This window comes from Stegostoma tigrinum, chromosome 11 (genome assembly GCF_030684315.1).
Source record: "Stegostoma tigrinum isolate sSteTig4 chromosome 11, sSteTig4.hap1, whole genome shotgun sequence".
Classification (NCBI taxonomy): Eukaryota; Metazoa; Chordata; class Chondrichthyes; order Orectolobiformes; family Stegostomatidae; genus Stegostoma; species Stegostoma tigrinum.
Window position 1 is genome coordinate 12092750 of NC_081364.1, and position 26887 is coordinate 12119636.

The 26887-nt window shown below is 40.5% G+C and overlaps 1 protein-coding gene across 5 annotated transcripts in view; it reads left to right on the forward strand.

Moving 5' to 3' along the window:
• Positions 1–26887, forward strand: part of usp4 (ubiquitin specific peptidase 4 (proto-oncogene)) — a 99842-nt gene that overhangs the window by 12840 nt on the left and 60115 nt on the right. For 4 of the 5 annotated variants that reach the window (XR_009446485.1, XM_059649752.1, XM_059649751.1 and 1 more), the window contains exons 3-6: positions 1111–1241; positions 9493–9619; positions 18048–18193; positions 25960–26021. Coding sequence is in view for 4 of the 5 variants with exons in the window: in XM_059649752.1 (XP_059505735.1) it covers positions 1111–1241; positions 9493–9619; positions 18048–18193; positions 25960–26021 (466 nt within the window). In the remaining variant the exon portion in view is untranslated. The remainder of the gene's footprint in view (positions 1–1110; positions 1242–9492; positions 9620–18047; positions 18194–25959; positions 26022–26887) is intronic. The other variant, XM_059649754.1, reaches the window with a different exon arrangement.

Below are 26887 nucleotides of genomic sequence, written 5' to 3' on the forward strand. Positions count from 1 at the left end.
CTTCTAATATTCCAAATAGAAGAATATCCTCTTCCAGATTCACATTTTTGCATGAACTGTGATCAGGTCTAATATTTGGCTGCAAAATAAGTTTACCTGCTTGCAGTCCAAAATCTTGGTTTCTGTCAGTACATGTTGAGTGTCCCTTCAAAAATAGAACTGTTGAAATGGGCTTCTTGGCTGTATTGCTCTGTGAACATCCAGAGGTCAGATTAAAGAGTGGTGACTGTCTGACATCCTTGGCTCTTGTTGATGACTGTCTGAATGGTTCAGAATTGTTCAGTTGCTACCCATGAAATCCGGCTTGTTTTGTGTGATATCTGTCAACAAGTGATTGTCGTCATGTTGTCAAAGGTTCTTATAAGCCTCAGTGGTATCTTCTAAAGAAACTGATGCCAAATGGTATTTCATCGTATGATTAGAGACCAACAAATCTGGCTTCTAAAAACAGCATGGTACATGATTTGGCTCATGTACAGAATTTGTATTAATGACGGCATCTCCTGCACCTCTTCCAAATGGCTGAATTTCTGTGGCACAAAGTACCTGCTACCCACTTTTTTTCTTTGAATGTCTTTCTCCATTCTTTGCATATTTGGGCCATTTTCTTGATTAGCAGTAACTGTACACTAGACTGTTAAAAAGTAAAGCAAAGTGGAATGAACTAATATTTAAACATAGGTAAGTTGACAGGCAGCAAGTTATGGATTTTACATAACTTGTATATGTATAACTTCATACAATGTATGAATAATAATGGAATTTGAGCTGAAAATACTGTACCTTGTCCAGTTGCTGAATATGTTGCAGGTAGTATTGTAAGTTGCACGTATTAAAAGTGCTTATTATTCACTGAGCTTTGGAAGCACCACTTCGTCTGAATGTTCTCAAAGATGTGAATTATTTTGAAAACATTTAGTTAAACCACACAGTTATATCGAAGCTACACCTAAATGTTTGTCATATAATCAGTTCCGTCATTGTAATTATGTGAATTTAGCCAATCATTCTCTCCAAATGCGGGTAAAGATACTTAGGAATATGGACAAATGAGAACTTATTAATATTGCATGATCTTAACTTGTGATTTGTTCTCTATGGTTTTCATAGATATAGAAACACAGGCTCTGAAAGAACACTTGATTGATGAGTTGGATTATGTCTTGGTGCCCACTGAAGCTTGGAACAAGTTGGTCAGTTGGTATGGTTGTGTTGTGGGTCAGGAACCTATTGTACGAAAGGTAAGCCTGTTAAAACTCATTAATTCCTTGGATTTGTTTCTGAATTTCAATTTAATATTTTAAATGACAGTGAACTGAATTGTATAAAAACCAAAAGAACTGTGGATGCCGTAAACAAAACGGGAACAAAAACAAGTTTCTGGAAAAGCTCAGCAGGTCTGACAGCATCTGTGAAGAAAAACATAGAGAGTTCATGTTTCAGGTCCGGTGACCCTTCCTGAGCTTTTCCAGGACCTTCTGTTAATTGTAATGAAGTGTGTGGAATTGTTTTTAGTTCATCATTTAAAATGAAAATGAGCTTAAAATATGAGTAAATCTTGGAAAGCCACATGTACTGCCTGTTCCTATTTGTTTTGAGTAGGCTGCTAGACAATGTTAGTGGGCACAAGCTTGAGTTTTGACATGGTTCACATGTAGTAAAACACTGCTGCAAATTCCATGGGTGCCAATGTTCAAGTTATCAAATTGTTCGAACTTAAAACCAACACTTTACATTTGTTGCAGGTTCATTAAGATGACCACCGAACTCTACACATAATTTGAGCGTAAACAGCAAAAACTGAGGAAAATTTCTCTATATAGATCACAAATCAAGAGTTGTCTGTAATATATTCCTTCCCCAAATCTGATGTATATAAAAATAGAAGATTGCCCCTACTGTCCAGTCAGGGTCTAGTAATTTTTTTAAGCAAAAACTATTCGAGGCAACTGCTTTTACGTAAAACGTAAGCTGAGAATAACTATACATGTACACAAGCTAGAAAACATGGCAGCTATAAGTCATTTGATGATGGAACTTAGTTGTGTGTGAATTACAAAGGGATATGCTCAGGTGTGTGAACATCTTCGTCCCAACGATAACCTTGTTTGTTAACAATTCATTATGACCAGGTAACTTTTACATTGACCAGAAAGGGGGGCTGAGAACTACAGATGCAGAAAGAACTCTCTGGAATCCTAGTGTCTTATTATTTAGTTTTATTGGATGCATTACCCACCATCAGCAGGTATCTTAGCTTGCTAGCTAAGAATAATTTTAAAAGGAAAGCTGCCTGGACAAAGAGATTCTATCTTGAACCAGCCAGAAGGAACAGCTCTCCAGGTGGAGAGTGATTGAGGAAAGACAGAGAGGGGAGGGGGGGTAGCATATGAAACCAGTTATCACAATAACTTGACAGCTTGAAATGCCACACCTGCAAACCTCTCGCTCCTTTCTCGCTACCAAAATGTGCTGTCCTGTGGAATCTACATGCCTAAGAAAATGCTATCGTAGCATTAACTTCAAGATAATTTTGTTTCAGCAGCAAGGAACTCTAGCAATAGGGACTGAATGATATCACAAAGAATGACTTGGGCTTTCTTCTGAAAATCTTCTTTTAGTTTCATCAGTACTATTTTTAAACTTGATGTCTATTTTCTTATTTGTAACCCTATCCCTTTTATCCAGGAGAAACATTCAGCAATAACTTGTGATAATTTAACCTTTGAGAACAAACTGTAGAGCTGGATGAACACAGCAGGCCAAGCAGCATCTTAGGAGCAGAAAAGCTGACGTTTCAGGCCTAGACCCTTCATCAGAAATGTGCAGGGATGGTCATGTCTTACCAACTTAATAGAATTGTTTGAGGACGTGAGAAAGTTGATTGAGGGAAAGGCTGCAGATGTCTTATAGGTAGACTTCAGTAAGGCGTTTTGAAAAGATTCCCCATGGCAGGCTGATGGAGAAAGTGAAGTCACATGGGGTCCAGGATGTGCTCGTTAGATGGATAAGAAACTGTCTAGGCAACAGGAGACAGTAGTAGTGGAAGGGGGTTTCTCAAATTGGAGACCTGTGACCAGTGATGTTTACAGGAACTGTGCTGGGACCACTGTTGTTTGTGATATACGTAAATGATTTGGAAAAGGTGTAGGTGGTCTTAATAGCAAGTTTGCAGATGACAAGATTGGTGAAGTACCAGATAGCTAAGGGGACTGTCAGAGATTACAGCAGAATATAGATAGGAGAGTTGGGCAGATAAATGGCATACGGAATTCAATCTGGGCAAATGCAAAGTGATGCATTTTGGAAGATCTAATTCACGAGGAAACTATACAGTAAATGGAAAAGTCCTAGGGAAAATTGATGAACAGAGAGATCTGGGTGTTCAGGTCCATTGTTCCCTGAAGGTGGCAACGCAGGTCAGTAGAGTGGTCAAGAAGGCATACAGCATGCTTTCCTTCATTGGATGGAGTAATGAGTACAAGAGTTGGCAGGTCATCTTACAGTTGTATAAGACTTTGGTTTGGCCACATTTAGAGTACTGTCTACAGTTCTGGCCGCCACATTACCAAAAGAATGTGGATGCTTTGGAGAGGGTGCAGAGGAGGTTCACCAGGATGTTGCCTGGTATGGAGGGTGCTAGCTATGAAGAAAGGTTGATTAGATTAGGATTATTTTCATTAGAAAGACTGAGATTGAGAGCGGAACCTGATTTGAGGCCTGCAAAATCATGAAGGGTGTAGACGAGCTAGATAGCAAGAAGCTTTTTCCCCAGAGTTGGGGACTCGGTTACTGGGGGTCATGAGTTCAAAGTGAGAGGAGGAAAGTTTAAAGGAGATATGCGTGGAAAGTTCTTTACGCAGAGGGTGATGGGTGCCTGGAATTCATTGCCAGTGGAGGTGGTAGACGCAGACACAATAGTATCTTTTAAGATGTATCTGGGCAGGTACATGGATGGGCATGGAGCAAAGGGATACAGACCCTTAGAAAACAGGTGACAGGTTTAGACAGAGGATCTTGATTAGCACAGGCTTGGAGGGCCAAAGGGCCAATTCCTGTGCTGTAATTTTCTTTGTTCTCTTATTAAGTGTTGGATAGAATTTTCTGCAAAGTATACACTTCAATTCTAAGCAGTCATGCTAGTATGGTTAAGTTGAGAAAGTTAGTTTGTGTGGATAATTTATTCTCCTTGATGGATTTTGTGGTGTTGTAATTTTTTTTATTTGAAACCTGGCCTATCAGTAGGCGGGTATCTACTCTATATTCTATAATCAATGCTATCATCGTTGAATATATTTTAACATGGAAAGTAACTGCTGGTAGATCAATTGAGAAAAGTTTGTGTAAATTTTAGTCAGGTTAATTCTTTTATGCTTTGTTTTTACTATACTTTACAACTGAACAAATGCTCATTTAGGCCCAAGCCAAATGTTGAATGGCTTATGCTATTCTGTTTCTTGGCAGCTGCTTTTGTTTTTGTCAAGTGTGAAAAATAAAATCGAGCATCTGAATTCCAAAACGTCATCTTAACATTCTTTGGCACCATGCTATATAAGTATGTGCCAGGCACAGTTGCATATGCCCCAGATGTGTTTTGGCAGCATTTATCTATAAAAATGTCCAAACTCGCAACCCCAAATTTTACCTAGTAAAAACCAAAAAAATCTGCGGATGCTGTGAATCAGGAACAAAAACTAAGCTGCTGGAGAAGCTCAGCAGGTCTGTGAAGGAAAAAAAACAGTAAACGTTTCAGGTCCAGTGACCCTTCCTCTGATGCTGCCTGACCTGCTGATCAGGTCAGGCAGCATCTGAGGAAAGGTCACTGGACCTGAAAAGTTTACTGTTTTTTTTCCTTCACAGACCTGCTGAGCTTCTCCAGCAGCTTAGTTTTTGTTCCCAAATTTTACATGTTTATTGTAATTTGAAACAAGAAGTGCTAGCTTGAGGATAATATATCTAGTGACTGTTGAAGGATTATGTTACAGTTCACTTGGAGTCGAGTTGCTGAGCCAACATGTATGTTGTAGTCTTGAGCTACGGATGATAATGACAGAAAGAACATTGGAAATTCTTTGTAGATAACTTCTTGATTGGTAGGGGGAATCGAGGAAATATGGCGAGAAGGCAGGAGGATGGAGTTGAGAAACAAATCAGCCATGATGGTGCAGACCCAATGGGCTATGTGTCCTAATTCTGTTCCTATGTCTTATGATCTTATATGGCTGACCAGGAATCTACTCTATTCTTAGCACCTGCCTTGGAAAACTTCGCAGAATGGCACACGCAACAATGACTTGTGGCTCAGAGTCAGGGACTGTCGCACAAGATCTCCTCTGTCGTTCATGTAACTGTTGCTTGTCAATGTGCAACACATTGTTTAGCTTCAGCTATTTGCTGTTTTTTTTTCCTTGTGTTTACAGTCTCCGTAAACCCTTTACCTTTTCTGTTTACCCGCAGTATCAATATCATCTCGAGATCAGATACAGTCAGTTAGACAGACTGAGATTAGTGATTAATTGGTTTTATGTTGCAGGCCCATGTCTCTGAAGTTTAGACTGCAGAGACTCAATTCAGTGGGTCCAAGAGGTTTAAGAAACCCAAGCGTGCAAGCTATCTTGCCTTTGCAAACTGCATATTTGATTATCTCACTTCTAAGGAGTGTTGTGAAATCAGCAATCTTATAATGGATTTATTGGCTGCATATCGTTCTGATAATATTCCAGAATATTTACTAAAGGATCCAAGCCAGTGTTTTAGTTGAGAGCACAGCATTTCCGCGTTCTAGGTACCAGTACCTGACCACATTCACTGTTTCACTTTGACATGATAACTGTCTGCCTCTATTTCATATATATTCAAGAGACCGGTTGGGAGTGATACCAGGAAGCTAAAAATCTCAATGTATTGAAAGAATCACGTAATTTAATCAAATCTTGTAGACAGGATAATCAAAATTACTTTAATTTCTATTTCGTTTGAAAAAAGCACCTATCTGAATACTATCAGAACTTGGTTGTTGAATTGCCTGCTTTATGGCGTTAACAGAATATCTTTGTAAAGACTGTGAAAATGTTTCATAACTTAAATGATTACCTGCTTGTCCTGGTTATTTGAAGTATTTGATGTGTTGTATGCATTAGCCAACCCCTCAAGACTAGGAAGATTTTCTCCTGCTCTGGAATTGTATGTCCTGAGGTGACAACAGCCCAGTGCTTGATCTGCCCAGGTAGAGGGGATGATGTTGGAGAAGTAGGTTGTGGGGAGGCTCTGGCTTTTATCTCCTCCTGTTTGTTTGGCCCCCACCTGGTCGTCTCAGATGCTCAAGGTGGTTAGAACCTTGGTAGATGCTTCTGATCTAGTTTGGGTACCCTGGGTAAGCAATTCCTGAGAGTCAAAAGGGCTGTTGAGTGTCTTCACGGAGATTTTTAAGAGTTTGAATAAGGCATGTCATTAATAGCTTATCTTTGTCCTCCTGGCAACCACTTGCTGTGGTGGACCATATGACATAGGAGTGGAAGTAAGGCCATTTGGTCCATCAAGTCCACCCCGCCATTTAAATCATGGCTGATGGGCATTTCAACTCCACTTCCTTGATTCCTTGTGAGATCAAGAATTTGTCGATCTCTGCCTTGAAGGCATCCAACGTCCCGGCTTCCACTGCACTCTGTGGCAATGAATTCCACGAGTCCACCACTCTATGGCTGAAGAAATGTCTCCTGGTTTCCGTTAAAAATTTACCCCCTCTAATTCTAAGGCTGTGCCCATGGGTCCTAGTCTCCCCCTCTAACGGAAACAACTGCCCAGCGTCCACCTTTCTAAGCCGTATGTTATCTTGTAAGTTTCTGTTAGATCTCTCCTCAACCTTCTAAACTCTAATGAGTACAATCCCAGGATCCTTAGCCATTCATCATACGTTAAACCTCCCATTCCAGGGATCATCCGTGTGAATCTCCGCTGGACACGTTCCAGGGCTAGTATGTCCTTCCTGAGGTGTGGGGCCCAAAATTGGACACCGTATTCTAAATGGGGCCTAACTAGAGGCTTATAAAGTCTCAGAAGCACCTCACTGCTTTTATATTCCAACCCTCTTGAGATAAAAGACAACATTACATTTCACTTTCTTAATCACGGACTCTACCTGCAAGTTAACCTTTAGGGAATCCTGGACCAACACTCCAGATCCCTTTGTACTTCTGCTTTATGCATTTTCTCACCGTTTAGAAAATAGCCCATGCCTGTATTTTTTTTTCCAAAAGTGCAAAACCTCACATTTGCTCACATTGAATTTCATCAGCCATTTCCTGGACCACTCTCCTAAACTGCCTAAATCTTTCTGCAGCCTCCCCACCACCTCAGTACTACCTGCCTGTCCACCTGTCTTCGTATCATCGGCAAACTTCGCCAGAATGCCTCCAGTCCCTTCATCCAGATCATTAATATATAAAGTGAACAGCTGCAGCCCCGACACTGAACCCTGCGGGGCACCACTCGTCACCGGCTGCCATTCCGAAAAAGAGCCTTTTATCCCAACTGTCTGCCTTCTGTCAGACAGCCAATCCTCAATCCAAGCCAGCAGCTCACCTCAAAGGGCCCTCACCTTGCTCAGTAGCCTCCCGTGAGTCACCTTATCAAAGGCATTTTGGACGTCTAGATAGATAACATCCACTAGGTTTCCCTGGTCTAACATACTTGTTACTTCTTCAAAGAATTCTACCAGGTTTGTCAGGCATGACCTCCCCTTCCTAAATCCATACTGACTTGTTCTAATCTGACCCTGCACTTCCAGGAATTTAGAAATCTCATCCCTTACAATGGATTCTAGAATTTTACCAACTACCGAGGTTAGGCTAATCAGCCTATAATTTTCCATCTTTTGTCTTGATCCTTTCTTAAACAAGGGGGTTACAACAGCAATTTTCCAATCATCTGGGACTTTCCCAGACTCCAGTGACTTTTGAAAGATCACAACCAAAGCCTCCGCTATTTCCTCAGGCACCTCTCTCAGAACTCTAGGATGTAGCCCATCGGAGCCAGGCGATTTATCAATTTTTAGACCTTTTAGCTTTTCTAGTACTTTCTCTTTTGTAATGCCTACCATACTCAACTCTGCCCCCGACTCTCCCTAATTGTTGGCATACAACTAGTGTCTTCCACTGTGAAGACTGACGCAAAGTACGTCAGCTATTTCCTTATCTCCCATCACTAGCCTTCCAGCATCAATTTGGAGCTGCTCAATGTCTACTTTGCCACTCGTTTATTTCTTATGTATTGAAAGAAACTTTTACTATCATTTCTAATATTACTAGCTAGCCTACCTTCATATTTGATCCTGTCCTTCCTTATTTCTCTCTTTGTTATCCTCTGTTTGTTTTTGTAGCCTTCCCAATCTTTTGATTTCCCAGTGCTCTTGGCCACTTTATAGGCTGTCTATTTTCCTGTGATACATTTCCTGACTTCCTTTGTCAGCCATGGCTGTCTAATCCCACCCCGGATAATCTATCTTTTCTTTAGGATGAACCTCTGTATTGTGTACTCAATTACACCCAGAAACTCGTGCCATTGTTGCTCTACTGTCTTCCCTGCTGGGCTCTGCTTCCAGTCGATTTTTGTCAATTCTTCTCTCATGCCCCTGTAATTACCTTTATTTAACTGGTAACTGTGGAGCTAGAGAGAGTACTTTGCTTTGGGCGTCTTTTATCAGGCGTAGGAATGATGCGGCCTGCCCATCATAGCTGATTGACCATAATCAGTGCCTAATGCTTTTGGAGTGCTGGTCTGAGGGAGAAAACTGATATTGGCTTGCTTATCCTGCTGTTGGGTATGCAGAGTTTTGCCGAGGCACTACTGGTGATAATTCTTGAGTTGAGAGGTCTGCTGTGCATTGACCATGCCTCCGATATAGCTAGAAAAGTAGATAGTAGATAGTACTCTTGCCCTGTAAACCACGATTTTGGTGCTAGAATTGAGGACTTTCTGAGGAAACACTCTGTTCCTCAGATAGCCAAAAGCAGTGCTGATACACTAAAGGCATTGGTGAATTTTCATCAATGTCTGTCCTTGCTGGAAGGAGGCTCCCAAGGTATGTGAATGGATCCAGGTTGCCCAGTGGCTTGGATGGGTCTTGATGGTCAGAGGCAGCCTAAAACCCTAAGCTGTAACAACCCTAAGTTGATTTGTAAATGCTGCAGTAATGCTTTTGAGTTTACCAAATTGAACAATCTATAAAATATTAATGTCAACCTTTCAATTGATTAGAAACTGGTACATAGAACTAGATAGTTGTCCATTTGAGGAAACTTTCTACTAATTTCAGAGGCATGTTAGCAGAGATCTAGGAGCATAGCTTGAAGGATCTTGGTTCAGAAAGCCTGTAACTTTGAAAGGCAAAGGTCAATGAAAAGTTTTAGTAAACGTTTAATCTTTGTTCCTTTTGTCATGTATTTCCTTGTTCTGTTGTGTTTTCTAATGTAGTAATGCACTTTTTTTCCACAGGTGGTTGAGCATGGGATGTTTGTAAAACACTGTAAAGTAGAGGTTTACCTCTTAGAATTAAAATTGTGTGAAAACAACAACATGGACAATGTGGTGACGCGCCATTTCAGCAAAGCGGATACCATAGGTAAACCCACTACTTTGTGTTATTTCTGGGAAATCATTCTGCTGTAAAATCAAGTTGCAGCTCAAAGTAAAGCATGTTTTGATATTGGGGATCACAATCTACAGCATTCACGTTCAGTTTGAACTTAAAAATTTGAAAGTGCTATACATCACTCTTCAGGATCCAGTGTTGATCATGTAAGGTTGTGTTGAAAGTAAATTCACTAAAAAATACAAATGTTTACAGTGAACAGTTCTAAAAGTTAAGAGACAAACAGAAGTCGCTGGAGAAACTCAGCAGGTCTGGCAATGTCTGTGAAGAGAAAGCAGAGTTCAGAACAGAAATGCAGTTTTCTTTCCACTGATACTGCTAGACTTGCTGAGTTTCTCCAGAACTTTCTGTTTTGGTTTATTTCAGATCTCCATTATCTGCAGTTCTGTTTGAAATTCACTGTAAAGGGTATGTATTCAGCTTTCTGACTTCTTTGTTTTTAGATTTTTTTTGAAACTGTTTAGTGAGGTAGCCAGAATAAGGTGGACTCTGATCAGCGGAGCTTCACCAAGTTTATACTGGGTAAATTTTGTTACAACTGCCTTTGACAAGTAATTTTGAAAGCATACCTCTCAGTGAATCAGCAGCTTAAGCACAAACCTCTCAATTGTAACATTGGCACCATGGCTGTACAGATTAACACATTTCATTTAAAGAAGAAGGCTTAAACTACAATCTTAACAAATAAATGAGTTTGCCCTAACTCACTAATTATTACAAGCCCTTGCCAGATAAAACCTTGAGATCTTTTTATTAAGAGCAGCATAGCCAGAACTTCAAAACTGTTCCAGTAATCCTATGGCAAGATGATTTAGGTACTACTGCAGGTTACAAGGTAGTGTGGATATTTCTCTTTATTTAAAAAAAAAAACCCCACAAGTTTATGCATGTGCTATAACCACAGATTAGAGTAGTTATGTATCATAGAAACGACAAGGATGGTGCCGAAATAGGCAATGCAGGTAAACCAACACCAGTACAAGAAATGCAGATACAGAACAGATAGCCAGTGCCACGTTTCCAACCGAGCAGAGGTGAAGGGTTCAGCCTCCAGAATGTTCGATATGAGAGAAATGGCATCATTTGCAAAAATTAAGGCAACAAGGATGGCTTGCAGAAGCCAGAAGATGAAAAAAAAATCAAGATATACTCAGCTTTTTAACAGTAAATTTCTAGGCAAATGCCAAACCCAAATGACACTTTGGTTAATATTTTAACCAACTTTTGAATCAACCTATTCAGAAGTTATCTCACACCTCTTGCACGAGTAGGACTTGAACCCAGGCCTCCTGGCTCAAAGGTTAGGACACCACTACTGCACCACAAGAGCCCCTCAAAGTCTGATGCTGTACTAACTGAACTGTGGGCCCTTAAAAATCTTTTGCACTGGTATTCCCAATGCTCTCCCATTCAAGCACTAACCAGTTCTCTGTCTGCTTAGCATCTGAAATCAGATGCTTTCAGACTAGCATTGTCATTGGCAAAAAGGCTTGCTGTAAATGCTGACGCTCTATTCTTGTATGTTTGACTCTTGATTCTTGTTCCTCTTGCGGCCTACTTGAGTTGTTACAACTTGTGGCAGGGAATATTTACTTGTGGATAACTGAGTACCTGAGGAGCTTTGAGAGTATACGAGAGGTCATACTGTACATAACAACATTACGTTGTTGCTAAGAAAGCAACTGATGTAAATTTTGAATTTCCAGAGCAGTAGCATTTCGGGTCTGTAGGTTATAGATTATTTCTACCTACTAAATAAGTCACCTGTATTATTACTGTAGCAGTTCCTAGCCCATGGGATAACAATTGATCAAGGCAGGTGTCGATTTTAATCAGTGGCATAACTCTAGTAGTCGATGGAGGAGGGGAGGTCTCATGTAAAGTCTTGCTTTGAGCAGTGTATTTATATTCTTGTCAGATTCCCATCTGGAAAACGGCAGTCATGCACTGCCATCTACAGTTCAGCACTTAGTTCACTGTTACGTGGGTTTAGATTTACCGTTTAAAAGATGACAAATCTAGCTGTCTAACTTTGAAATTATCCAGATTCAACACAAAATAAGCAATTGATCCCATTTATTGCGTATAAAAGTAATCGGTTTATAAATGAAGTACATGTCTGGAAACATTAATGTATGAAAGCCAAGTCACTTCTGTGTATTCCAGTGTAATTTATATTGGATTTTTGAATTTTGAACGAGTGGCATATGGGTTTTCCACTTCTGCAGGAGTTTTAATGATTAATATAACTATATACTATAACTATAACTATTGTCTCTGGCACAGAGTCTGTCCCTGCTGCACAGAAAGGAAGGGGGAAAAGGAGCAAAGCAGTAGTCATTGGGAACTCCATAGTTTCGGTTCTCATCCCCCTGCTGAATTAGTTTACACCCACCCGAATAGCCTTAGCAAATTTCCCCCCCAGGATATCGGTACCTTCTAGTTCAGGTGAAGACCATCTTGCTTGTAGAGGTCCCACCTACCCCAGAAAGTGCTGTTACCCACCCATCGACTACTAGAGTTATGCCACTGATTAAAAGAGATAGGAGGTACTATGGGGACGAGAGAGACTCACGGTTGGTGTGTTGCCTCCCAGGTGCCAGGGTGCGTGATGTCTCTGATCATGTTTTTGGGATCCTTAAGGGGGAGGGGGAACAGCCCCAAGTCATGGTCCACATTGGCACCAACGACATAGGTAGGAAGAGAGATGGGGATTTAAAGCAGAAATTCAGGGAGCTAGGATGGAAGCTGAGAGCTAGGACGAACAAAGTTGTCTCTGGCTTGTTGCCTGTGCCACGTGCTAGTGAGGCGAGGAATAGGGAGAGAGAGGAGTTGAACACGTGGCTACAGAGATGATGCAGGAGGGAGGGTTTCAGATTCTTGGATAATTGGAGCACTTTCTGGGGTAGGTGGGACCTCTACAAGCAAGATGGTCTTCACCTGAACTAGAAGGTACCGATATCCTGGGGGGGAAATTTGCTAAGGCTATTCGGGTGGGTGTAAACTAATTCAGCAGGGGGATGAGAACCGAAATTGTAGTTCGAGTATAGAAAAGGTTGAGAGTAGGGTGGTCCAAAATAAAGTTTCAGGGATGCAAGATGGCACCGGCAGGCAAGAAGTTGGTTTGAAGCGTGTCTACTTCAATGCCAGGAGTGCCCGGAATATGGTGGGTGAAGTTGCAGCATGGGTTAGTACCTAGGACGTCGATGTTGTGGCCATTTCGGAGACATGGATAGAGCAGGGACAGGAATGGTTGTTGCAGATTCCGGGATTTAGATGTTTCAGTAAGAACAGAGAAGATGGTAAAAGGTGAGGAGGTGTGGCATTGTTGGTCAAGGACAGTATTACAGTTGCAGAAAGGATGTTTGGGGACTCGTCGGCTGAGGTTAGAAACAGGAAAGGAGAGGTCACCCTGTTGGGAGTTTTCTGTAGGTCTCCAAATAGTTCCAGAGATGTAGAGGAAAGGATAGCAAGGATGATTCTCGATAGGAGTGAGGGAGACAGGGTAGTTGTCATGGGGGACTTCAACTTTCCAAATATTGACTGGGAACACTATAGTTCGAGTATTAAAGATGGGTCAGTTTTTGTCCAGTGTGTGCAGGAGGGCTTCCTGACACAGTATGTAGATAGGCCAACAAGGGGCGAAGCCACATTAGATTTGGTACTGGGTAATGAGCCTGGCCAGGTGTTAGATTTGGAAGTAGGTGAGCACTTTGGTGATAGCGATCACAATTCTGTTATGTTTACTTTAGTGATGGAAAGGGATAGGTGTATACCACTGGGCAAGAGTTATAGCTGGGGGAAAGGCAATTACGATGAAATTAGGCAAGATTTAGGGAGCATAGGATGGGGAAGGAAACTGCAGGGGATGGGCACATTAGAAATGTGGAGCTTATTCAAGGAAAAGCTCCTGTGTGTCCTAGATAAGTATGTACCTGTCAGGCAGGGAGGAAGCTGTAGAGCGCTGGAGCCGTGGTTCACTAAGGAAGTGGAATCTCTGGTCAAGAGGAAGAAGGCGGCATATGTTAGGATGAGATGTGAAGGCTCAGTTAGGGCGCTTGAGGGCTACGCGGTAGCAGGAAAGACCTAAAGAGAGAGCTCAGAAGAGCCTGGAGGAGACGTGAGAAGTTGTTGGCGGATAGGATCAGGGTAAACCCAAAGGCTTTCTATAGGTATTTAAGGAATAAAAGAACGATGAGAGTAAGATTAGGGCCAATCAAGGATAGTAATGATAAGTTGTGTGTGGAGTCAGAGGAGATAGGGGAAGCACTAAATGAATATTTTTCAACAGTATTCGCTCTAGAAAACGACAATGTTGTCGAGGAGAATACTGAGATACAGGCTACTAGACTAAGTGGGATTGAGGTTCACAAGGAAGAGGTATTAGAAATCCTACAGAGTGTGAAAATAGATAAGTCCCCTGGGCCGGATTGGATTTATCCCAGGATCCTCTGGGAAACCAGGGAGGAGATTGCCGAGCCTTTGGCATTGATCTATAACTCGTCATTGTCTACAGGAATAGTGCCAGATGACTGGAGGATAACAAATGTGGTTCCCCTGTTCAAGACGGGGAGTAGAGTCAATCCTGATAATTATAGACCAGTGAGCCTTACCTCAGTTGTTGGTAAAGTGTTGGAAAAGGTTATAAGGGATAGGATTTATAATCATCTAGAAAAGAATAAATTGATTAGGGATAGCCAGCACGGTTTTGTGAGGGGAAGGTCGTGCGTCACAAACCTTATTGAGTTCTTTGAGAAGATGACCAAACAGATAGATGAGAGTAAACCGTTTGATGTGGTGTATATGGATTTCAGCAAGGCGTTCAATAAGGTTCCCCACAGTAGGCTATTGTACAAAATGCAGAGGGATGGGATTGTGGGAGATATAGCAGTTTGGATCGGAAATTGGCTTGCTGAAAGAAGACAGGATGGTAGGTGATGGGAAATGTTCATCCTGGAGACCAGTTACTAGTAGTGTACCGCAAGGGTCGGCGTTGGGTTCACTGCTGTTTGTCATTTTTATAAATGAACTGGATGAGGGCATAGAAGGATGGGTCAGTAAATTTGCAGACGACACTAAGGTCGGTGGAGTTGTGGATAGTGACGAAGGATGCTGTAGTTTGCAGAGAGACATAGATAAGCTGCAGAGCTGGACGGAGAGGTGGCAAATGGAGTTTAATGCAGACCAGTGTGAGGTGATGCACTTTGGTAGGAGTAACCAGAAGGCAAAGTACTGGGCTAATGGTCAGATTCTTAGTGTAGATGAGCAGAGAGATCTCGGTGTCCATGCACACAGATCCTTGAAAGTTGCCACCCAGGTTGACGGGGCTGCTAAGAAGGCATACAGTGTTTTAGCTTTTATTAATAGGGGGATCGAGTTCCGGAACCAAGAGGTTATGGTGAAGCTGTACAAAACTCTGGTGCGGCCGGACTTGGATTATTGCATACAGTTCTGGTCACCGCATTATAAGAAGGATGTGGAAGCTTTGGAAAGGGTGCAGATGTTGCCTGGTATGGAGGGAAGGTCTTACGAGGAAAGACTGAGGGACTTGAGGCTGTTTTCATTAGAGAGAAGGAGGTTGAGAGGTGACTTAATTGAAACATATATAAAATAATCAGAGGGTTGGATAGGGAGAGCCTTTTTCCTCGGATGGTGACAGGGAGCACGAGGGGGCATAGCTTTAAATTGAGGGGTGAACGATATAGGACAGATGTCAGAGGTAGTTTCTTTACTCAGAGTAGTAAAGGAATGGAGCGCTTTGCCTGCAATGGTAGTAGATTAGCCAAGTTTAGGTACGTTTAAGTAGTCATTGGATAAGCATATGGACGTGGAATAGTGTGGGGTAGATGGGCTTCAGATCGGTCTGACAGGTCAGCACAACATCAAGGGCCGAAGGGCCTGTACTGTGCTGTAATGTTCTATGTACTAATTCTGTAACAATTGTGACATTTTTTATACATTTGAGGGCAAATGTTCGGGTAGGCTAATAAGAATTTTGGAAGGTTTACTTTGGAAGGCTAGTGTGAGTAAACAAAATAAACAGCTGCCCATTAGGTTTTCAGTTTAGAAGGTCGAAGACTGATATTTTGTTTTCTGTTTTGATTAGGGGAAACAAGAATAAATTAGGGAGAAAAAAGGTTAATTTTCAGTTTGGGCAGTTTGTGGAAGTCTTGATTGACGCTGGATGCGTAAACTAGTTGCTCCTGAGAAAGGGAAGTAGTTTAAAACTATAAGAGGCTACTTCTGTAGGAGGTAATACGTTCCAGGAAGAGGTTATCAGATTCTCAAGATTGAACTTTTGAGCTGAAGGTAGGTGGAATTCATGCTGGTGTAATGGCAGTGTATTTTACTATGTATTTAGAAATCTTTAAATTAGCATTGCATGCAGTTAGTTTGTCTTATTCCTATTTTATCTACAATCCTTTTGTGTAATAAACGTTTGCTTTATTGTTAAATTCAAGCTGCAGCTTTGTGTTTGTGTACTCACAAATGGCTACCTTATTAAAACCAAAAAAAAAAGACAAAACATGATCTGGTTTATCCAGGAATAACCGGGATCATAATTATAGCATGTTGTTCTTTCTTTCATAAAACTAAAATATGAAGCGAACATTTGCATTTTAACCAAGCATCTTGGCATTTGTTCATAAAAAGAAATGGTTCTTGTGTGTGGTGCTCGCAACTCTACAAAGTTATTTGAATTTTGTAAATTTTCAGACATACCTTTGCCTGATATCAGGTAATAGTATAGTCAGTTTTGCTACAATGTGAAAGTTGCTTTCCTGTGCAGCACTGCATTATAGAAAATCAGGCTATAGAAATAATGAGGTCTGTGGGAAAAGTGAGGTTAGGGACAGACCAGCAAAAAATATCACTCAAAGGCCTAACGTGCTGGATAGCACAGTTTGAATAAATGTTAAATTCATACCTAATAATGAAATAAAAATAACTTTAATACCTTACCTTGGAAGAATGTCAAGATGACTTTGGTAGTGGAGGCTTTGAGGTTGCTCTGTTAATGCAGGGGCTGAGGGTTGTCGTCGTCGTCGTCAGTGTCATCATCATCATCATTATCATTGCCTTCAGTTGTGGTTACAGTGTTAGGGCAAAAATTAGTTATTCCAGAAGAGAGTGGTTGCTGTTCATTGCCTGACTGTTTCTTGGGGATTGGCTTAATTTTAAAAAAAAACAATTTTTGCCACTTTTCCCTTTTTCTTTTTCATGAAGAAGCTGTTCATAGAGTGCCAAGCAAGATCTTATTCCTCAGGCAGCTACCATGCTGAGTTCTGCATTTGTAATCATTGTTCTCTAAGAGTTGCAACTGCTTCTCAATTTCCCTCAGGATAGAAGATAAAACAGTGGAAAGTTCTCATGGTGCTGCATCCTGGACGACCACTGCTCCATCTCCAGCTTCCACACCCCCTCACAACAAGTTGTTGTAGATCAGCTGTAGAAACATCTTTACAGTGGGTCTCAAGCAGCTGTTCCACATCCTCACTCTCAATTTCTTCAAATCAAACTTGCTTTGCAAGATTGACACAATGTTCTTTGATTCTTGGGAGCTCCTATGACAAATGTTGAGGGTTATTTAATAAATTCTTTAAAACTTAGAAACTTGATTTTGTAATCCACGCAATTTTGATTTCAGTGTACGATAGTGCGCTTTGCTAAGTGTAAGGATGAAAATACCTTCAATGGACCATTTAAATCATTCTCTTTACATGTTGAAGCTAAGCCGTGACTATGTTTACATTCAAAATATTATTTTGTTTTTCCTACATAATTTAGTTAAGTGTTTAGCCATTCAGCGCCTTTGAGAATGTTCCACCTTCGTAAAGTTCTGACTGATCCAGACCCTAATTAATCTTTGCCCACATCTCTCCGTGCCTCTGATCTTCAAAAAGTAATCAATTGAAAATTTAAAGTTAGCAATTGATTTGGCATTAATTGGACCGTATTTAGAAACGTTTCCTAATTTCATTCCTGAATGGCCTGCCTCTAAGTTTTAGTCTCTATTCTTACAGATCATAACCAGCAAAGAAAATTTGTCTGCTTACCATATTTGCTCCCCTTAATATCTTGAAAACCTTGATATTTGTCTTCCTTTGCCTGCCTCCATCGTCCATCATTCAGGGGATGCAACCACATCAGTTACATGGTTTACATCAAGCTTTTAAATGCATGTAAAGCCTCTTTGATTTCCAAGTTACAGCAGCTTTCAAATGATCCTTTTAACTTATAATTTTAAAACAATGTTTAATTATTGTGGTTGCTTAAGTGATCTTGTAATTTGGTTTCTTGCCCAGTTATGATTGATTTGTTCTTCTGATAACTAATGTTTCTAATGGATTTGAATGTTTAATTGTCATATTTCATTTATGCCCCCTTTTCTTAACAGATACAATAGAAAAGGAGATGCGAAAACTATTCAATATTTCAGCTGAAAAGGAGACAAGGTTGTGGAATAGATACATGACAAATACTTACGAGCAGCTTAACAAACCAGATAGCACTGTACAAGATGCTGGTTTATATCAGGGACAGGTGGGTACAGCATTCTCTAATTATGCATGGTGACAGTGATGCTTGAAGTGAGAGCACCTCAAGATTTGGAAGAACTTTAATAAAATAATTGAGGGGGCAGAAGGTAATCATAAAATGTAGGTGCAGAGTAAGCCATTTGGCCCATCAGGTGTGCACAATCTTTCAAGGAGATCATGGCTGATCCGATATTTCTTTTTTGCATACCTTTTTTTTGCATAACCTTTGGTTCCTCTTTCACTGGTTTAAAAACCTTATCTGTCACAACCTTGAATATTGTTAACAACTGAATCTTGACATCCCGCTGTAAAGACCTCCACAGGCTCACTGCTATGAGAGGAGAAATTTGTCCATCTGTTTTTCAGTAGGTGACGTTTTACTCCGGTATGTTTTTGATCCCAGATACTCAAAATCACAAATGTTACAGCATAAAAGGAGGCATTTCAACCCATTCTGTCTGCATCAGATTATTAAATCAGCATAATTGCCTAGTGACAATCTCCTGCTTTTTCCCCCGTACCCTCGAACACTATTTGTCACCAAATAATCATCCAGTGCCCTCATCGATGCTACAATTAAGCCTGCCTCCTCCACATGGAGTAGAATAGAAATTTACTCTTGTGTGTACTTTACATGGAAATTACATCCCCATTCCACAGTGCCTGTAATAACGACATCATATAATTTTTTGAAAAAGTAAAATTATGACAAAATTCATCAGATTTCAGTTAATGGCTCTTGGCCTCAAGGAAAGCCAAATAAGAAACAATGAAATGCTGTGAAGATGCAACTGGGACGGAATCACCATGTCAGGGCAGAACCCGCTGCCGAAGAAAATTGCCACATGGTGCAGAGAGAAGCCCCAGCTCCCTGTCCAGCGCTGCTCCTGATCTGCCGTCCATCCCTCAACCCAGCCTGCAAGCCTGGCAGGCGGGAATCAGCCTAGGACCTGCTCCTTGGCTCTTGGGAGACCGTGGTCTATGATGGAGCCATGTCCAGCTTGGTCTGATGTTCAAGCAGCACATTCCTTACCCTAACTCTTTTGGGTTTTTTATTTGTTCTAAGGGATGTGGGTGTCACTGGCCAGCATTTGCTACCCTCCCAAATTGACCAGAGAGCAGTCAAGAATTAACCATATTGCCATAGGTCTACAGTCACATATAGCTCAGACCAGGTAAAGGTAACAGTTTGCCTTCTCAAAGGACTTTAATGACCCATGTGGATTTTTCTGATAAACAACAATGGTTTCATGGTGATCATTAGGCTCTCAATTCCACATTTTTTTAAATTCAAGAAGTTGCTCCGTCTTCAGTAGCAGGATTCAAATCTGGAGCCACACAACATAACCTGGATCTCTGGATTACAATGATAATACCGCATGGCCATTGCCTCCCCAAAAAGGTGTGAAAATGTTTCTCTGCACTTTGCTCCTTTCTCAGAAGGGGTCAACGTCACCCTTTTTTTTCCACAAACAGAAATGACCTCTGCATCTCACCTGACCAGCCCCCTAAGAATCTTTTATGTTTTAATTACTTCTAAACTCCAATAAGTCCAGGTCTGACCAACTCAACTTCTTTCCACTTAAAGTATCTGTACTTAGGTACCCACTACCTAAGATGGTGCCAAAGCAATGACATTACAAACTTTTCACTGCACTAATTCAAGTGCATATGACAATACATGCTATTCACTTCTATTCTAAGAAGGTTACTCCATAACCTGGATTAACCTTGTGAACTTTCTCTGATCTGCCTCCAATGCCAGTATATCCTCCCTTGGACAAGGTGACCAGCAGTGTTTATTGTATTCTAGGTTGGCCTGCCTCAGCAAAGCATCCTTATTTTTATACTCTCCTCCATTTGCCATCCTTATTATCTGATCAACTTGTATTCTAGCATATTTGAGATTTCCGCACTAGGATGCGCAAGTTCATCTGTGCAATAGCTTTCTGCAGTCTTTTTCCATTTAAATGTACATAACTTCACATTTTTCCACACTGAGTCATCTCCTTTACTTGTCTTCCCACCTCTTTGTTGTCAACAAACTTGGCTATGGTTTATTCAATTAACTCATTCCAAGTAATTAATGTTAATAATTGTACCAGTGAAAATGTTACAATTTTTCCAATGTGTTCCATTCTGCCGCCTTTCCCAAAAAGGAAGTTTACCATGTGACAAAATTTGAAAAAATTTCTTTCAAACTTTTAGTAGCAAGTGCCCAATAAATTGGAGAAATTCTGATTTGTGCTGCTTTGTTCTATCAGTATTGGGAATATGAATTGCACTCCTTCTGGAATTAAACAGGGTGTATTGCTGCAATGGGATTAATTCAGCCCTATTAGATATATCTGGTTTCTCAATATGCCTTTAAAAAGTTACCCGATTTAATATTTTAATGAATAAAATGGGAGTGTGGAAAGGGAGATCAAGGGGAAGAATGGATTGCTAGCTGGCTCCCAAGGTAGAAAAGTGGGCAGTTGAGTAAAATGCAATTATTCAATGTCAATGCATAGTGATCAGACCTGGAATCATTTCTTTATTTATGCGTTAATGAAGAGAACTGCAACAAATTACAAAAAAAAATGAACTTGCAGTCTGAGCATCTAATTGGCAAACCATCTTGTAACATAAGTAACATCAGGTAGGACACTTTGGGTCGTAAAATTAGGAAGGTAACATTGTTTGGAAGGGGGACGTAGAGGTGGGTAGAGGACTAGAGATTTGTGTCCAAGAACAACAACCACTAAAAGTTGTGCCATAAGTTTGAATAAATATTTTTCTTCTTGCAAATAAAGCAGTCACATTTATTGTAGATAGAATTGAAGACGAGGTAAGCTCTTTTATATAAACAAACCATGGTGAAACGACATGAAAAAGTACATATGTTTGCTTACCATGTTACAAAACTGACACAGGTGCAAAAATGATGTTTTAAAATCTGGTACTGAAATACACGCATATAAATCTGAAATCATTAACATGTCTGTTTTCTCTTGGATAGAAAAGTTGAGTCACCTAACAGATGATGAAAATAATGAGACATTTTAATAGAGTGGATGCAGGCAACACATTTTTTTTGTGGACAGGATTGTAACTAGAGTGCTTTACTAGTATCCAGAAAAAACAACAGGGAAATTCAGAAGAAAATTATTTACCAGAAGTGGTGAAAATATGGAACTTTCTACGAAAGGGAGTAAGAAAATAGTATGGGTGTTTGAAATGCAAAGCCAGACAAGCATTTAAGGGAGAATAGCATATTTCTTTCCATTATATTCTCAACATGGAAAATTTGCTGCTGTGCATCCGGTTTCCCTAAAAACGTGACAATAGTCAGGACATTGTGGGAAGCTAGGGAAGAAATTGCAGGGCCCCAACAGAGAGACTTGTATCGTCTATAGTCACAGGAGACTGTAGGGTATTTAATGTTGTGCCCTTATGTAGGAGAGTCTGCAAGGAAAAGCCAGTGAACTGTGCACTAATGAGTTTGATGTTAGTGATGGGTAAGTTGTTGGAGGGGTGCTACAAGTCAGAATTTAAATGCGTTTGGAAAGGCAAGAACTGATTTGGGGGCACTCAGCATGGGAAATAGTGACTCAAATTTTATTGAGCTTTTTGAGAACGTACCAAGAGGAAAGATGAGGTTAGAGTGGTTGACATTGACTGCATGGACTTTAGCAAGACCTTTGGCAGGGTTTTGCATGGTAGACTGGTTAATAAAGTTAGATTATTTGGGAACCACTAAGAGCTAGCCAACTGGATACAAAATTGGCTTAGTGATAGGAGATAACAGTTGTAGAGGGTTGTTCTTTGAATTGGAGGTCTGTGGTCAGTGGTGTTCTGCACGGATCAGTGCTGCGTCCACATGTTTGTCTCACACAGTTGGTTTGTATGAGAACATAGGAGGCATTGTCAGTAAGTTAATGGATGACACCAAAATTGGTGGTATAATGTACAGTAAAGGCTATCTGAGTACAATGGGATATTGATCAGTTGGGCCAGTGGGTTGAGGAGTGGCAGGTGAAGTATATTGGGATAAGTGAGCAGTGTTGCATTTTGGTGAGACAAAACAGCATAGGACTTAGAATGGTGGGGCCTTGGGGATTGTTATCGACCAGACACCTAGGTGTTCAGGTATATAATTCCTTGAAAGTGATGTTTAGTACTCCTGCCTTCATTGGTCAGAACATTGGGTGTAGGAGTTGGGAAGTTGTGTTGTGGCTGTACAGGACATTACTGAGGCCAGTTTTGGAGTACTGCATACATTTCTGTTGGCCCTGCTATAGGAAGGATTTTGTTAAATTGGATAGGCTGGGACTTTTTAGTGAAGTTTAGGAGGTTGAGGCATAACCTTTGTTTATACCCCTCATGATTTTAAAAAATCAATATAAGCGGAATAATAAAATGGTCTTTTCCGTAGTGTAGGGGAGTCCAAAACTGGATGGCATGTTTTTAAAGAGAGGGGGAAAACGTAAAACGGACCTGAGGGGGAAATGTTTCCACCCAGAAGCTTGCATGTGTATGGAATGAACTGCCTGAGGAAATGGTCGAGGCAGGTCCAGTTTTAGCGTTTAAAAAGACATTTGGACAGGAACATCAATAGGAAAAGTTTGGAGAGATGTGGGCCAAATACAGGCAAATGGGGCTATACCAAGATTTCCGAACTAAACAACATGGATGAGTTGGACTGAAGAGTCTGTTTCTGTGCTGTGAGACTCTGCAACTCCATAACAAATATATGCGTTTGTAAAACAAAGGGCACAGTGATCAACCTATATTAAATCTTCCATTTGCCTCTTTAATTTGTTTATAGTAATGAATAACTATCAACTTTATTAAACATTTGCCTGAAACCTTAGTATAAGGAGTCAAGAAAATTCAAACAGAAGCTTTTTCAAAACAGCTTTTGTTATCCTAGCTGCAGTGGAATGAATTTTCATCAAAATATGACAACATGCAGATATGGCAGTGACTGATACTTCAAAATAATTGTTTTTGGTGACCTGTACAACTTTACCCAATCTGCATGATGCAAGATTTTATAATCTGTGATGATGCCTTGGACTCAGTCAGCTACACATGGAAATGAAAAGTGGTTTGCATATACAAGACCAGGAACTTGCATTGTTAGGAGCAATCTGGAAATGATGAGTAATGTGTATATAAAGAAGGGTCTAGACCCGAAGTATTTGTTTGGCAAGTTACACAACGTTTTCATTTTACCACCCTGCCTTGAAGTCATTTCTTAAATCAAGCAGAGTGTTTTGTTATTACCACTGCCAACCATTGGATAGGCACGGACTGATTGCAAACAGTATTTTTCAGATAACTGCGCTGCAAGCAAAATCCACTTACAGCCTATTTGAAACCCTGTGAATGACAATAAACAGAATTCATGAACAAAACTGCGTACAGTCTTTCCCAATAAAGCAAAGTGATTGTGTAACCATCCTCTATTTAAGAGCAATCTAAAATGTTCATAAGAAATCAATAATCTTTATTTAATCACTGATTCATTCATACAGTTTCACTTTTGAAGATAACTGGCATGACTGTTCTGACCAGAGTCATAACTGAAAATGTGGCATTAGGATATCTTTGTTCCACAAAATTGAATCATTTTATTCTCAACCTCTGAAAGGGCTAGATGCTGACAGTAAATGTCATAGACTTGAACAATTAGATGTAGCGCTTGTTTGCTTTCTGATGTACTTGGTTCAGATGGCTCATGCCCCAACTGAACATAAATTGTTATAGAACCTTCCCGAGAGATCCTGTTGGAAAAACTCTTACCCAAGAAGTATTGATTTTTATTTCCAAATAGGAATCATGTAGAGTGCCAATTTCATCCCAGTGGCTGATACATTGCTTGTCAGACCACTGGTGAGTTGTAACATCGGGACTTCAAAATCCAGGCTGTCGTAAATCTAGTTTGGTAACATGGGTTTTGGCCATGTTCCATCAACACCCAGTAGAAGTGCACGTGATCATTTTGAACATGTGCAAACCCGGCCTTCCCCATACAAATGGTCGCTCTTCATCCATCATAGAGCCAAAGTGCGGACGGCCCAAGGTCATCAAGCTGTTAGATCATAAAGGACACATGAGATACCAATCTTTATATCCCTTGAACGTCCTCGTGCTTTGGTGGATAATGTTCACGTGCGCTGAGGAACACTTCCTTTTTCATTCCTACTTTTAAAATGTCTTTGAAGTTCTGTTACAACCACACAATTCCGCATCATCCTGTAGAGTTACCTCTCAATTATTCTTGTTCTGTGTCACTCAGTGTCTCACCAAACATTACACCCACAGTCAGTTAATGAGAGCACTGTAATGTAATTCATGTGCAGTGTTTTTGTTCCAGCAATTAACTTTGCTGTGAAAAATGCTTTTAAGTTGTTATATTATGAAGCTTGAGTAGAGACTGTTTGTAAATTTCTGACTGCAGAGATAGTTTCAAGATTTGGTAAGGAGCGGACAAGTGATTTGAAGTAGATCTGTTTTGCTGTGTGAAATGTTCCCTTCGTTCATTTATGCTAAGAAAATTAAGAATCATTATTAGGTGACAAAGGCAAGTACTTTGGAGTTTGATCTGATTGACTAGCAAGAAATTTAAGTTGACTAGAAACTGGCAATTGTGACTGCTTTTATTCATTTTTAGTGAGTCATGAGGTTTTAACTTTGTGACAGTCTACTGGATGTACTGAAGTTAAAGCTGACAATTGCACAACAAGTTCAAGCTTTGCAAGTGCTATAAGTTGCTAGCTATGGCAGATTCATGAGTAGCTGATGGCCTGCTGTTGGCAATAAGGAGGATTCTCAATTTCAAATGAATGACAGCTAGTGCCTTACAACTTAACTTCAGCCCTCACCTAGAAATTAATTCCTTAGCCCACTAGTGAAGCAAGTCTGTTTGTAGCCAGACAGAAACATCCATGCTGAACTTCCACAACTTAGCCCATATTCTTCTGTATCCTTGCTCTTCTATTACTAAACCAGTACCTGATTAAATAGCCCCTGTTTCACTAACTCTGTTACAGTATCTTGCTATTGGTTCAAACAGTACTTATTTGAGAATTTCTGCTATTATTGTCTTTTTTAATGATGAATTTGCCATTTAATTTAAAAACTCTCTCACATTTGGGCATGTCTGATAGAAATTCCCTTGACCTACCCTGTTTCAAAACAAAGCACATTTTTCGATCCATTCATTTTGCAGCTTTTCATTTCTTCTGCAATTAGTCTAATTGATCTTCACTTTAATATTCAAAGCCCTAATACGTTTCTTGTAATGTCATGCTGTAAGGTTTGTTTTCTAAACTTGTGACCTACAAGAAAATTCATGGGTCTATGCAGACAGAAAAGAAAATTAAGTGAAGTGATCATCACCATTAGATCAACCGTGACTTTATCAAAGGCTTGAAAAGCCAAATAGTCTGACCTCCTTTCTTGCAATCCATCTTGTTGCAATCACACCGAATTTAGAATTTCATTGCCAATATGCATACACAGCTTCCCTGTTTAAACATATAGATTAATAGTTGAAACTAAGCAGATTCTCCAGAGGGCCACATTGATTATCTAATGATATCACTGCAGAAATGAGAGCAGTTACATGTCTGCTACCTTGGATAGATAATTAATAATTTGTAAAAGAGAACAAAGGATGCCACTTTTTTTTTAAGAAGATACATTCTAGTCCAGACAACCTGGATGTACTGTGGAAGACTGATCTCGAATTAACTGAGCATAATACCTTTTCTTCTCCAGGTTTTAGTAATAGAACAGAAGAATAATGATGGAACTTGGCCAAGGCAAACATCTCAAACAAAGTAAGTTATGATAATGTGGGATAACATCATTTCTTGAGACAGTGAAAATTTGTGACGTGGTGGTGCTGGTGTTGGACTGAGGGGGACAAGGTCAGAAACCACACGCCACCAGGTTATAGTCCAATAGCTTTATTTGAAAACACAACCTTTCAGAGCCTTGCCCTTCCTTCACATGTTAGTGAGACACAATTCATATGTAAAAGATAAAAGGGTCACACCACTGCTGAGTATGTACTAAACAAACTTAGAATGCTGTAACGGTTTTAATTGGTATGTATGTGTAAGTCCCCGAATTCCTTTCACGTCACTGTCTTGTGAGATACAAAGGTTATATCAGTGTAAAGAGATGACATTTTAGGTCAGACAATGCATGTTAGGTGTGAGACATAACAGTGTGGAGCTGGAGGGACACAGCAGGCCAGGCAGCATCAGAGGAGCAGGAAAGCTGACTTTTCAGATTGGGACAGAGATAATGGGAACTACAGATGCTGGAGAATTCCAAGACAATAAAATGTGAGGCTGGATGGACACAGCAGGCCAAGCAGCATCTCAGGAGCACAAAAGCTGACGTTTCGGGCCTAGACCCTTCATCGGAGAGGGGGATGGGGAGAGGGAACTGGAATAAATAGGGAGAGAGGGGGAGGCGGACCGAAGATGGAGAGTAAAGAAGATAGGTGGAGAGAGTGTAGGTGGGGAGGTAGGGAGGGGATAGGTCAGTCCAGGGAAGACGGACAGGTCAAGGAGGTGGGATGAGGTTAGTAGGTAGCTGGGGGTGCGGCTTGGGGTGGGAGGAAGGGATGGGTGAGAGGAAGAACCGGTTAGGGAGGCAGAGACAGGTTGGACTGGTATTGGGATGCAGTGGGTGG